Genomic DNA, 15,331 nt, shown 5'->3' on the forward strand with positions numbered 1-15,331 from the left:
ACTTTTTCTTCAAAACAACACGGGCGTATATTAACGATTCATTGACAGTGGTACTTCAGTTTACTGGTCCTTGCGGAGTGGTACTTGTTCAAAAAAGTTTGAAAACCGTGGATTTAGGTAATAGTTTACATAGTCTGTCTTCTGCAAAATGACTGGGATTGTTCCTGCCTTGTGCCCTATGCTTGCTGGGATGGGCTCAGGCTCCCCTGACACCTTGCTCAGAATGAAGTGGGTTGGAAAATGAAGGGATAGATGGAAGTTTTGTCCTGTGTTTGATACATTATAGTACATTTGTAAAGTATGCCTTTTTTGAACCATTTAGAGGTGAGTGATCTCGCATCACTGATTCTGTAATTTTATTAATGTTGTTGCCTTTCCGGTTTGCAGTTTATTGTTGTACAAAAGAAAAGAAGTTATTTCTCTACTCAGATGTACTTTAAGTGTTTCTCATAGAATTCTGGCATAAATCTCCTAACTTTCCTTAGTTTCAGTAAAATTATCAATTAAAAAAAACAACAACTGTAGTATAACCACAAGATTTCAGAGAGGGTAGAAAAATATTATCATTAAAAAGAAATTAATTAGTGAGTGACTATCATGCACTGTAGAGAGAAAAAACACTGTCTTCAATACGGGTAAAGAAACCATCATGAGTTCAAAAATCACATATATACCATATATATTTTTAATGTGAAACTGTTCAATAGTCTGGTTGAAGATGAGCAGTCTAAAGTGGGGTTCAATACACAGTGGAAATTCCAATTCATTAAGATTGTGGCTACCTTCACTATACATTCTTATTATAGCAGCAGGGTGCAAATACATTTGCTGGAAATGGTCAAGATTCACTGAGTTTTGCCAACACTATAAAGCACCAGAAATTACCTCAAAGGCAACTAAAGGGATTGCTTTAAGAATCAATTCTGCTACCCCTTACTGTCATAACTGGAATGAAATATTGTACCTGTCCAATGTGTTCTGTTTTCAGTTGATCTTTAATATTTAAATGTACTTTCTGATTAAAGCATATACCTGAATTCAATGGGATAAGATATGCAAACAGCTTTTTTTTCTGCTCATGATGAAGACCCATAGCATTCCAACTCACAAAGTTTCAGGACTGTTCACAGTTTTACATTTTTTAGTAGGTGCTACTTGTGAAACTCATGACTGTTGACAGTGCCAATCAATCATTCTCATACTAAGGCTAAAAAGAAAGCTTTCTTTATAGGCAGACCGTGTTATTCCACATCTCCAAATCCTACTCCTCACTGTATCATGGCTGACCCTGCACTCTGACCCCAAAGGTCATGTGAAAAGACCATTTCTTCTCAGGGATTGACAAAGTATATCAAATCAAATCCAAAAAGCATGTGCTTATAGGTTCAGGAAAAAAAATCTAAGTAAAAGAATACTCTCTGTGAACAGTTTCCATTCACCATGTAAAATAAATATAAATCTGCTAGTACATATCACTTAACATTCAAAGACTTTCCTAAAATAATAAAATAGGCTTTCTAGCCATATTAAGGGAGATTTTTGTCTAATCAATAGTAAAGGAATATTTTTCCAAAGTTCCAGCATTTCTGTCTTTTATGTCCCTGTAAATAAAAGTACATTTCAGAATATTAGATGATATGATATTTATATAAGGTATTCAAGTCATGATAAGTAGCAGCCCTGCTTCAAGAAACTACAGCGAGGTTTGGCTTTGTTAGATATTCACTCAGCTGTCTTTGGAATTCCGGAGTGATCTGAAAAGGTACACACACCCTCTGTTACTTCTATGGTGTTACCTATCAAGACATAAAGAACAGATATGTTGTTTTCATAAAATCCAGAAAGTAGATAGTTCTAATCTAAGGGGACAAATAGACACCACATAACAGACCTTGACTTTCAATATTTTTTAATAAAAAATATATTAATATGCCAAAGTCATGTGAACACTTAATTATGCAGCTGATTCTGGGTTATTATTGCATGGGGATACATAATGCAGATCATATTCTAAGAACGAACCTCCTCCTTGAGGCAGGAGTAAAGCTTTATGAAATCTGGTCTCTATCAGATGCCTAGTATAGTCACTGTAAGTACTGTATATACAGTAGTGTCCTCAAGTGGTAAGGGCAGTTGCTAAATTCTCATTGTAAGGTTGCTTAATCCATTCTTTTTCTAAATAATGACTGTGAGAACAAATCATTCATGACACCCTTGGCCCGCTTACAATGGAAAAATTATTTTTATGGGCAATGGTCAATATTAGGGGCTGTCAGTCAGCCTTTGCAGATACAGTAGGAGAGAGACCTGGAGATAACATTTTTTGGCAATGTGAAGTTTTGAAATGATTGTCAGACATTGCGTGGTGATTGTAAAATTCTCTGCTATGGGGAAAAAAGGGTATTCATCAGGGATGACAGGTCAGCCAATGGCCTACAACTAAATGGAAACCTGTGAGCTACTTGAGGGGTATTGCTCTTGTACTGACTAACATCCCCGTCAATGATGATGTACTAAATGTTTAAATTGTGCCTGTGTCTCGCATATTGCAGAGGACAGGTAAAAAACTTATGCACTTTATTGTCCTTGTATTTTACACTGTGCTACTCCCACAGAATGCTAAGTTGTGCAGCTACAATCGATACAAAATTAAGTGGCTTTTGAAACCACAGTGCTGCATGCAGAAACAACAGAATAATGCAACTTAAAACCTACCAACATGTCACTCCAAGAGTTGTGCAGTTTTCAGATATTCACAAACACGGATGCTTATACAATAAAATGTGTTTAACAATGTTACACTTGGTAGCTGTTTGCAAACATGTATTCTGTGTGCAGAACACTAAAAATGTTCTGCATGTACATATCCACCTCACCTGCATGTCTGCGGACTGAGGGAGGAAACTCTTGCAGTCATGGGGAGAACGTGCAAATGCAAAGTGCCAGGATTAGTAAAGGCCGATGATGGCAAAAATAGCAGAAGAAGTCCCACTGCAGCCTGTATTTTTGTAGGGGATAAGGGAGGTTCTTGCATTAAATATAGTGTGGACAAGCAGGTGCTAGGGGGCTATAAGCTCCCAATATTTACGAGGAAGGCCCATGGGAAAGCGGGTCAGCAGCTGCTAGAAGTGATAACACCAGGCACACTAACTTACCAGAGACGCTACTGGGAATGGGCAGAAGTCCGAGGGATATCTCTAAGACGCCTGTCATGTGGGAAAGGTGAGGTCAGGAATAATAATAAAATATATATAAAAAACCATGCTTATATTAAGTTGAAAAGTGTAGTAAAAAGTAAAAAATAAGTCTCTCATACATCACTCGTAAAATAAAAGCGTGGGCACTTTTGCTAAAATTTTATTGATTGATGAAAAGCGCCCACACTTTTATTTTACGAGTGATGTATGAGAGACTTATTTTTTACTTTTTACTACACTTTTCAACTTAATATAAGCGTGGTTTTTAAAAAGTATTTTATATATACAGTATATATTATTATTATTTTCAACTTTTTAGTCTTGGGTTTGTTTTAGTATAATTTTGTCATCAATATTTTAACACTTCCTTTAATATTTCTATCTGTTACTAGCACCATCTATTGGTGAAATCTTTAACTATTCTTCATATGAAAATTTTCTTAATTAACATGGATTAATTGATCAGTTAGTGAAACTGATTATTGATTCATGTATTGTCATCAAAATTTCAAGTCATTTGGACAATGGGAAGTGGGTTCAATATCGATTACAAGATTTGTACCAGACAACAAACGGGTGAAGTTAGATGAAGCCTGGTAAAAAGGGTGACTGGTTTTAGGGCTGGAGCTCCAGAGTGCAGGAAGAACTGGGGATTCACCAAAAAGAACTAAGAGGAGAATCAAGAGAAACATTACATTTAAATTACGAGTATTAACGACCAATGCAAAACATGAATCTCTCTTTAAACAGGAGGCAAAGCTCACTTGTCTTCGAGATGAAATGAAATGTGCTGTACAGCTTTTAACGTGTTACCTTAAAAACCCTCGATGTGCACTTATTTATTATTTGTAGCTTTACCCTTTGTGTGACAGCCTCTTCTACTCTATATACCACAGTTCTGATGGCAGGCAAAGAGTGAGCCAGCAGGTGGACTTTGGGCAGGGTTTCATCTCATCATTTATCTTTTTTTGCAAAGGAGGTCTTTGCTACAAGGTTAGAGGAGAACTGATGTCCATCTTGACTGGAGCCTGCTCCTTTTAATAGCTTATATGCAGCCATTATCCTCATTTTGAAATTTTCTCAGCAGGTCAGTTGTTAGAAATGTTAGCAGGAATGCAGTCATTCTGATACTTTCTGGGCTTTTTTTTCCTTCTTTCTAAATGTTAAAAATCTCTATGACAGCTTCAGGATAAAAAGTGAATATGTATATTTTTTTCTCTCAGAACACACTATGAAAGTTTTTATGTCTCCATCCCCCTAGAGCAGTGGTTCTCAACCTCAGTTCAGACTGACCTTCAGCAACTGCGCCTGCCGCGACTCCTACTTTATTTACAGTAAGTAAGCAGTTACAAAAATGGATTTGCTAAATTTTGCATTGGAATGTACCAGGTATATATGTTTAGAGTCTATTTATCTTGGCTTTAAAGTCTTCATCCTCATCATCACGATTTCCGTTCTGCTTTTTCAGGTGTTTGGTTTTTTTAAGCCACTATTAAAGGACTCACTAGTGTCATTTGCCCCCAGTCTATGTTACTCATTATTAATTGTTATTATTCAGATACAATTAAGCGTGCAAAACAAACACTGAAAAAGTGAATTAATAGGTAAACAAAAAAGAGAAAGGTAAGATTATGGCAAAAATACAAATATTTCTAAATTTCACATTGTTGTGTAGGATAAGAGAAGAAAAAAGTGCTGCTAATGGCGCAGTAAGATTAGATAGAGGGAAAAACTGAACTACTGAATGTGAAACGGGCTGAGATTACAAATCACTACCCTAACGCAACAGAATCCCGGCAGCCACATCAGCTTCAAAGCTCTAGTCCCTTTAAGCTGCTAAGGTGAGGTGCATTTAGTATTAGTAGATAAATATTTATTAGGAAAAAGTGGGGCATGTAATGTTTTAACTGCTTAGTATTATATCTTGACCTGCTGTTCCTTTGATTACGATACAGTGGGGTAAAAAAATGAAAAAAAACACGAGAATGCATTTATAAACATATGCATCTGTACAATAACATTAACAGGCCATGGAACTACACGTTCATGGTTAGCATGCCATACATCTTCTTATTTAAAAGAATATAAATGAACCTACTTTAACAGGTAAAACACACAGATCTGTTTTTTGAATTTTAACAGCCCAGAATTTGTACATTCAGATGCCTTCAAGGTGTTAATGCAACTGAGGAGAGTAAGTACAAGAGAGAAATTCCGCAATAGCTAATAGGTATCTGTGCCATTCCCATAATGCAGCATTAAGCACCAAGGCTACTCAGCATGTGCACTTGAGGCCTACGTTTGAATAAATGGGTCAGAAAATGGGTGGATGTTACTAACTACAGAGAATGCAGATATGATTTCTGGAATAATAAGTGCTCAAAATGTATGTGCATGTACAGTGGATATTTGTGCAAATTCTATTACTGTTTTGTAGCTGTAGTTACATAATCAATAAATCAGATGGTAGTAACTCAAAGTCCAAGCTGTTTTGATTTATTTTTCAATTTATATTCATTTTTCAATTGAGTTATAGAGTCAATAAGTTAACCAGAGGCATGGATAAGAGATATGATCTATTTTAAATATAGTGAAGTTTACAGACAGTATTATTAATACATTTGAAAAATGAAAAGTCTGCTTGTATTTGTAGGATGGCGTACTTGTAGACAGAGGGGATGAGATTGGCTTAGAGATGTAATTGTCGAGTTCATGGCTTATGCATGTGTGCCTTGGCCCATCTCAGCTGTTTTAGCTGCGCCAGCTACATGCAGTAAACAAACAGACACTTTAAAAACATCACATCTAAATCAACAAATAGCAAAGAACGTTTTCAGGGAAACACAATGTCACAGGTTAGGAATAAAATCACAAATCATCACTAGATAGATAGATAGATAGATACACAGTGACAGCAAGATCAAACTAAACATATTTACAGATGCAAAGTGATGAGTAGTAATACCTTTCACAGGCACAACTGGCTGCCCATAGAGCAACTCTGTCTCATACTGGGCTCTTCAGCTGCCAGCCCACCAGTGCGATTGGTTTTTCTGCTCTTTGCAGACGTGTACACCAGCACTGAATTCTGATCATGATATGTTAAGCAGCCTTACACACATTTAGAAACTTTCTGCACTGAGGGTTAAAAAAATGTTAAAAAGGTGATTCCTTTTTGAAATTGGGACCAGTCTATCAGGTACAGAGAATAATGTCCCCCCATAAACCCCCCAAATGTAAGGTTCACATACAGGAACAAGTCCATGGGCTTTTAGTTCCTCCCTCGTAGAGATTTTCCCTGTCTCTGCTGTTTGGTACTTCACTTCATGAAAGGTCAATAGAGGTCAGCATAGTGTTTCTCAGAGTCTCTCCAGGAAGCAGCGGCATAATTATGTAAATGGCCCAGGCTCCCCTCTGCTCCTGCCAGTCTGCTTATCTGTGCAGCCTTCTGCGTGCTGCTACTGGAGACCAATATAAATGCACACACACCTCTTATCTTGTAACAAAGCTCACTGGACACAGCCAACAGCATTTAAATGGTGACGCATGTCTGATTTTATTGGAGGCCGATTAATTTCACTGAATTTAATTTATTTCTGCAATTTTATGGCTTTGATGTAAGATACTTGTTTAACAAGTCAGATTGCACAAGGGGAAATGGAGCAGATGTTCAACGTGGCTAAACTAGTTTAATTCAGTTGGTGGGCTGGAGCATCCAGAACTGAAAAACAAAGAAACTGCTAGGGGGAAAAAAAAAAAAGCATCAAAGGTTCATTTAACTTATGCAGCATCCATTAGTTTTAAAAACAATACCATAAAAACTGAACATGGCATTCTTCTTAAAGCATCAGAACGTGGCCCCAAGTACAAGGTGTACCCCTTTATAAAAACTGAAAATCATAAAATAATACATAATAACAATACAACTATATTTTCCACATTGACATTAACTGCAAATGATGACTTTTGCAAACCAATGTACTTTCAGATTTTTTAAATGAATAACAGCAACAACAGGAAGAATAGGAATAAAGAATACATAATATTAGGAAATAATGTGGTAAATTAGTTTTTCCTGCTTTTTCTATTCAGAGACTCTTGTTTATATGTACTGTACATTCAAGAATTAAAATAAAAATAACATCTTAATCCACAAAAACAAAAAGGACAGGTAAACAAGCAAAGATGTTAAGTACATTTCATAATAAAAACTTTCTGACAGATTGATAGATAGGTAGATGAAAATTACACCTATTTTGAAACGGGGAAGCAAGATGAATGAAGTTCATCCTTCAGTTTCTGCTGCATTAATTCGGGAGCTGGTATCCTAGCAGCATAATCCACATTTAACATTAACAGCAGAGCTTTCTGTGGGGAGGGATCCTTTTCCGATAAGTAAGCATTAATTCAGTTTCAGCTCTGCATAACATATGCAAGGCACAGCAAGTATCCTACACCCTTCAATGAATCTGAACATATTACAGAAAGCAAGTTCATTAACCTCGCAAGAACTCAAGGTTAACAGGGTGGTTGAAGAAAGGTTTCAAAACAAAAGAAGAAAGTTGAGGACCATCTTTGATGCAAAACAAATGAAAATGAATAGCTTCAAGTCTTTTGATATTCATTAGTTTTGCTCAAAGGAAAAATAGCTTAGCCTAAACTGGTAAGGATTAATCCTGAAAGTAAAACAGCCCTAATAAAGGCCGATATAACAGATAACCATAAGAATAATGATAATGAGACTAAAACATACCTGCTCCGCTCATTGTGTAACAGCTTGGTGAAGGGGAGAACACCTGAGCAGAAAAGTCTTCAAACGTCATGGCCTCACGGTGGTTCTGAACTATTGCTTCCAGGTACAACGCCCTTTCCTCATAACTAATATCGCAGGTTAAGGAAAAAGAGTAAAAGAAAGTGCAGAGCAGGGTATTTAAACAAAGACACATGCATACAATCATTTCAGTTTTATTGCACAAATCATACCGAGCTTTTCAAATAAATCCAACATTTATTTTCTCTAATGCTTTGGAAAAAATACTAATTATAAAAGTATAAATCCTTACTTTTCTCTTGCAACTTTTATTGCAAATATAGCACGTGTTTGAAATAAATGAGTAGACTAATGTTGTTAGTGCCATCACAAGTAATAAAATTATAATCTATGACAGAGTCACAAGGTGTCAGGGAAAGGATCTGAACCCGTGCGGGGCTGGGACTCAAGCCAAGCTTCTCATGGTTCAGGCAACGCTGGGTGCCAAAAAAGTACTCCATGTTTAAAAGTACAGCAAACATATCAAACAAGAAGCCTGTTACACTGCTGAAAGATTCAGTCCAGCAGCTTCAAGATAATGGGTAAGATGCTTCCATATTAAAACCAATATTAAACCTGAAAAAAATAAAAGCAATATGACGAAAGTTATCACTGATTTTTAAAAATGCGACACAGATGAAATGAATCAGATATTCCAAGCAACAGCTTCCTAAATGTTACCTTTCCATGTCACAGAAACCCGAGTGGCTGGCTCAACACAAAGGCCTTTTTTCAGCTGCCTCCATAGGACCTCTGCCTGTAAACAGTGTCCATAATCCCAAATATTTTGCCTTTTGTGTTTCTCTTCTAGGTTGTCTCAAGGGACACTGAAACTGTTAATAATTTTAATTGTGAAGATGAGCAGAGTGCAAAAGTCACAGTGATCTGGAGCTGGGAAACGTTTGCTTCGAGACACAAAAAGGCAAATAAAACCCTAGTGACTGTGACTGCATGCAACTCCTGATGAAATAAGTGAACTGTTTAGGACTGCACTACCATTAGCTAACTTTACAGATTTTTCAATCAAGAAGTGGTGATTTATACAAACAACCATCTCGTGAAATAATGCAATTTGTTTTTAAATCTTTACGGCAATGCCGAGCTTTACAAAAGGGAAGCAAGAACCTTCTTGTCATAAACGGAATCAGAAATGAGGGATTTCAATAGTCAGTAGAGATTCTTCTTTAATGCTTTAACAACTACGCCAACATACAAAACACTTCACTGTGTGAAGACTGCAATTTTTTATTTATAACAATAGCGTGTTCGTACTGATGCATTAAAGATAATGATGTCTGATATGTGAATCAGAACAACACCTGCGTCTTTGTAAAGGAAGACAAATTTCACTTTATATATTTTTTTTTTTTTACTTCAGCTTTCAAGCCTATTTCTGTGATAATTAAAAAAAAAAGAACGTAAATTGGAAATCAGGCTCACATACAAATGCTTCCATCACTCATTCTTTTTTCCTTTCTGAACTGTGCTATTATGAAGGATGGTCACAATGAAAGCGTCAAACACAGTACATTTGTTGCAGGCTCTGCTACAGGCCTTGTCTGTTCCAGGCTTGAACTCCTGATGACTCTTGTTAATGAATAGCCTGCCAAACTTGCTTGGAGTGGAGACACACGCCTCAGCCAATTCTAAAGGGACTGACTGATGCCATTCACATCTCATTAGAGGCCTGCTTATTCTGCACACTGCTAGGCTGTTGCCAAGGCTCTCCCTCCACTCCATATTGCCACAGCAAGCCACTGGTCCTATCAACAGCAGGCTGTTAGGCCCGAGTGGCCGTCTGGCAAACAGGCGCTCTGACACTAAGCTGGCACGTGCTGGCGCAGCAGGAGCAGACTCAGGCGTGACAAATTGTTGAAAGAGCTGAGCTAAACTTGAGGCTGACAACCACCTGAGCCTCAAGCTTTGCTCTCATCCCTCCTTGATTCACGGCAAGGACCTATAGCATACGGCCTGCTTGCAAGCTCATTTTAAACAAGAAAGACAAGACCAGAGGCGGCCTTTCATGCTATGCCTAATAACACCCTGCTGTTTAATGAAAGCTCCTGCATACTCGACACATAAGCATACAATGCTGAGCACAACTGCTAACAAAACAGAGAACTTCATTTATGTTTAGCTAAATAATGCATGGAATAGCAGCTAAACAAGCAGCTTGCCATGATAATGGAAACTATAATGACCTGATAAGAGAATGGTCTCTTCCACAGGGGCAGGAAGTCTCATACACAAAGAATCCAGCAATGCACATACTGTACATCTAGTAAAATACACAGCAAACCGTATACGCTGCAGCACAGCACAGCACAGCACAATTCTCAGAACTGGATCCACTTGCTGAACGCATGGATGTTTTTTTAAGCAAAAGGAAGAATGATGCACAATGTTTTACTCCCACAACTGTTTTTGTGATATACTGCTTTGTAATAAATCCATCCTAAATGATCCATGAGCTTATTAAACACTTCTACATTTCTCCACAGCTATCACTGCATGTATTTCCCAGATGCAGTAAGTTTAGGATTCTAACATGACTGAGCTAACAAAATGCTGAAATGGTGTACAGTTTTCCAGCAGTATGGTAACTTAACTAATAACACTTCCATACGTTACATTAGAGTGCAGGTTGCTTTACAGTACCTGCTCACTGAACCGCTTCTCTCTATGCCAGAGCTAAATCCAGGCATGGAAAAGAACAACGGAAGCCATGCATCCATGGTAACGTGGGGCATGTAACAATCACAGGTCATGCAAAGTGCTAGAAAACCTGAAATAAAATAAAATAACAACACCAAAAAAGCAAGCTGCAAATTGCCTTTTTTTGGAATGTATCGACTTGCCTGAAAAAGAACAAAAAAAAAAAAACAACAAACCACCAATTAGATATCCTTGATGTATTTTTCCTTACTATTAATACAAAGCCTTTGCAAATCTGAGTACAAAGGAAATGTCAACAAACAAATAATCCAACAGATCCTGCAAGGTCAACACAGCCATATGGTCATCCATTATCGTAAATGTAGATGACTCTGACAAGGCTGCTGGTCAGATTCTTTGCACAAATATTTACATCACAATTTCCATCAGATATCCTACACCTACGCAACATTTGCTGGTTCCTGTGCACTGTAGTTAACTGGCCAGTAGCCACTGAAATGAATCTGCATAATGCTATCAGTTGTAATCAGCTATCAGTACTAGACAGACGTAAATGCTGCCAGTGATGTTACTACAGCCCTCTTTGCTTCAAACAAACAATATGCAAAACAGAAGCATGTTAAGAAATTACAAACAATCTGAATGTATTTTAATTTTGATCTCCTTCTGCAAATAAGAGAGCACTTCCAGCACCGGTCGTCGTGTAGATATAAATGAATAACTCTCAGGCCTGGATCTAATATATCAGAGAAGCAGATGTGATAATCGACGTACAAAAAGAAGGATTTCATTTCTGATCTGAACATGTAAGTGACTACACAGAATGCTGGCAGGAAAAAAATCTCTTGTAGGTTTATTGTGGAAGACAAATGAATGTGAAAAACTGCAGTTCTTTCAGAAACATTAAATTGAAGATAACTTTGAATATACCTATTTTAAACATGTTTAAAATAAATATAATTGTGCACTAATGCAAGCATTTTATCCCAGTCAAGAACCTATCCTAAATAATGGTCCACACACAGTTTGGCACATACATACTGGAAGAAATTCAGTACTGCCAATCAACCTAACAATATGTTTGGCTTATATGTGATAAAATGAACTCCACTCGCAGAAACAGCCAATAAACAAATCCTGTAAACAAACAAGCTTTGTGCATATAATTCACTTACTTTACAAAACAGTATGGTAGGGGAGGCAGAGCACTGGGCAACCAATCAACCCTATACAGTATGGCATACCAGTCTTTGACAGGTTCAAGTAACATTTTGCATCAATTACATCATAATGATATGAACCATAAAACAATATTTTTAGACTTGGTAAAACCAACTCAAGGTTGTGCAAGAACCTTTTGGAACAAAACTTTTAAATCCATACTCCTTCAGGATATTTTTAACAAATATAAACATTTACCTTTACCAAGAATTAACGCTACTCTTTCTATTAGTAATGGCGTGGCAAATTCAGAACAGAAACAGCTAAGAGTAGGTAGATGATACGTGTTGCATCAGTGGGACACAAAGGCTGACCAGTGAGATCCTCTACATCTGGGGACAAATAGAAGTTTGCTCATCCTCACAGGTGGCACAGTGGTAGTGCTACTGCTTTGCAGTAAGGAGACTGTGGAAGATTGTGGGTTCGCTTCCCGGTTCCTCCCTGTGTGGATAGCGCTTTGAGTACTGAGAAAAGCGCTATATAAATGTAATGAATTATTATTATTATTATTATTTGTTTGTTCTCTCTATCTGTTATAAGGAGACACTAGCTAATAAACGTGTTCAAGAGGGATTAGTAATTAATGGTGCTTTAGTCACAGTTTTGCCCTTATCAGTGCCAGTGAAAAATGTAATTTCAAATGTACCCTCTTTCTTAAAAAAAACCATATTTTGTTAGGAGAATTAAAATGTTATGGACAAATTCTGTCAAATATTAGTATGATACCTTCAGAGTGCCCAATGCAACAACTAAAGCAAGTTGTTGCCTTTTGGGGGCACGTGTACATGATTTGAGATAATATGAACGATGGTCGAAATGTAACACTTTGATTTCAAGTTATGTAGTATTTGTTACCCCTGAGACAAAAATGTGCTTTAACTGTGGCAGACGTGGACATAAGGGGTTTCAGTGGAAACGTCGTGTTACTGGGTGGCTTTGCTCCTTCAGTGGAGAAATCAGCTGAGCTAAACACCGGGAATGAAGAGACCGAGTATGAAAGTGAACTGGAAATTGAAAATATGGACGATTGTGAGGTTGTTGTGAATGTCTGTCTGTTGCAATGACCAGCCCTCCAGCAGAGTGTTGAAAGAGGCTCCAGAGCAGAGACGCGTTGGTTGGGGCTGTCAGTATGTCGAATTCTGTGCCTGTTGTTAGTGTACCAATGCGACTGAGAAGGTGCGCTCAGAGGAAGCTGTGCTAGTCTTCTCTGCTGCAAATGAGTCCCCAACAATGGAAATAAATGAAGTATTGGCTTTTGATGCTGAAGAGTAATAGACAGTGCCACACAGTGTATTGTGGAGGAGCAAATGAACAAGAAAAGCCAGAATGAATGTGGAGAGAGTGTGCAGAGTGGGAGTGCAGGCGTGTGTGTCTGATCAGTCTTTTAAAGAACCCACTAAAAAATGAAAAGCCGAGCAACCAAGGCTTAAACAAATGAAAGGTCTGATGTCTGGTGAGGTGTCTAAGGTGGCAGTAGTTGTCTTAGAAGCCAGAGTGATGTAGCGAGTGATTCGGGTGACAATGAGGGTGGGGACAGTGACACAGATGGCTCAGTGAGGAACAAGACCTCCACACAGTACCAGGTCAGGGACAGTTACAGCACTGCCAGTGTCAGATAGTGTTTTTTACAATTTATTGAGAACAAAAGAGGAGTAGAAGTAGAGGACCACTTTCCTCATCTCTACCCATTTCTGGTGTCTGCCCAAAGAATCTTGAGAAGGGCAGTTCATTAAGGAATGGACCAGAAAAAAAACACTAGGCTGAAAAATGTCATGAGTAAGGTGCAAGGCCATCGATCAGAAATAATGGCTCCTTCATTTAGTTTTACTTTGTCAGTTTTGTGGTTTATTTGGTCGGTTCTTCCAGTTTATGCTTTCTCCATGCAGTCTTTGCATACTGGCAGCTTAAATGTAAATGGCTGTAGGGGGAGTGCAAAGAGAGCTACTGTTTTTGATCTTTTGCACCAAAAACCTCTGCAGTTGAGAGAGTGTCAGGGCAGGCATTTCTCAACTATGGCCATCATCTCAGTGCGGAGGTTATGATACTTTTTTTCAAAATCAGTCAACCTGAAGACAACAAACATTAGTAAGGTGGTGGCTGGTGTTCATTAATGTTTATACACTTACCAGGGGTGGTGGATTCATTTGTTAATGTGAAATTCTGGGGGATTTTAATTGTACAGAAAATCCTTTATTAGATTACTATGAGACACTGAACTGTGTCTGTCTGTGAAGATATCACAAACGTTACTAAAGCAAGCAGAATTAGTGGACATTTGGCATAGCAAGTTCCCTTAAATGAAAGGACAAGATATTTTGTGTCAATGGCTCAGACAGACCATTTAAACACAGTTACTATTGCCTACCTCCCTCCAGTAGGCCTGTCTGATCACTCTTAGATAGGGACAAAAATAGTCATCCTAATATGTCTCCTTCTAAGTCTTTACGGCACTTTAATATCTCTCTACTTGGAGACGTGGACTTCATTCAATGTTTTCAATTTTTCTGGCCTCAGTGGAACCTCTCCAAAACCAGGTTTGCTCATTCAGGCACTGGTGGGACATCTCTAAAGTCCAAATCAAGGTGTTCTGTCAACAGAATAGAAAGCAAGTTACCATAAAGTGCCATCAGCAGTTGAAATCTCTGGAGCAGGACATCTCCAAACTGCAGACCACATTACAATACAGATATAATGAAGAGGTTTTTACTGAATTGACTGTTAAAAAATGATTGTTCGCAGAGCTCAAGGGGTTTTTATAAGATCAAGATTAATAATTTAACAGAATCTATGTTATGACATAAGTTAATGTGGGGGATTCTTCTTGGAGTCTCTTAGCTTAGATCTACAGTATGCTTGTTAACATTTTTTGCGATGGCCTCCACTGGATTCAGCAGAGTGTTTTGTTTTTACTTGTGGACAAAGGAGGTCAGGAGCTTATTAATATTTTTTCAAACGTTACATGTTTCAGGCTCCAGGTCATTAAAGATCTTTTCTTTGTTTCTCATCCACCTTTTTAGAGGGACTTGGCTGAAAGTTTTTTTCTCAGGGTGGAAGGATTTGGGTTCAACAAGCTGGTAATGGATGTTCACAAGTCAATCTTTCTCTGCTGCCAGAATTTTACAGGGGTGCTTTACTAACTTTATTTTTAAAAGGGATTTTAGTGCATCAGGATGGGTTTTTGATGAACCTTTGATTTTCAATCCTTTGTTCTTGTGGCCTGTTTTAAAAAGTTATCGATTAAACACAAAGCCCTCACCATTTCAGATTTATGATAAAGAAATCTTTTATAGGTTCTGCCCTGTTACCTTCCATCCTGGACACGTAGTCTGTTAGGAGTATCCAGTCCTTCTTATCTTGTATGGCCAAAGATTCTGTCGGTCACCACAGGTCAGGCATGGACACCATGGTGCTAGACATGAAGGTGTGC

General features: G+C 37.9%; 1 protein-coding gene across 4 annotated transcripts in view; it reads right to left on the bottom strand.

Moving 5' to 3' along the window:
• ralgapa2 (Ral GTPase activating protein catalytic subunit alpha 2) overlaps positions 1–15,331 on the bottom strand; it is a 789,870-nt gene that overhangs the window by 43,770 nt on the left and 730,769 nt on the right. For all 4 annotated transcript variants that reach the window (XM_051925541.1, XM_051925545.1, XM_051925542.1 and 1 more), the window contains one exon: positions 7,951–8,075. In XM_051925541.1, the coding sequence (XP_051781501.1) occupies positions 7,951–8,075 (125 nt within the window). The remainder of the gene's footprint in view (positions 1–7,950; positions 8,076–15,331) is intronic.

Source organism: Erpetoichthys calabaricus, chromosome 3 (genome assembly GCF_900747795.2).
Source record: "Erpetoichthys calabaricus chromosome 3, fErpCal1.3, whole genome shotgun sequence".
Classification (NCBI taxonomy): Eukaryota; Metazoa; Chordata; class Cladistia; order Polypteriformes; family Polypteridae; genus Erpetoichthys; species Erpetoichthys calabaricus.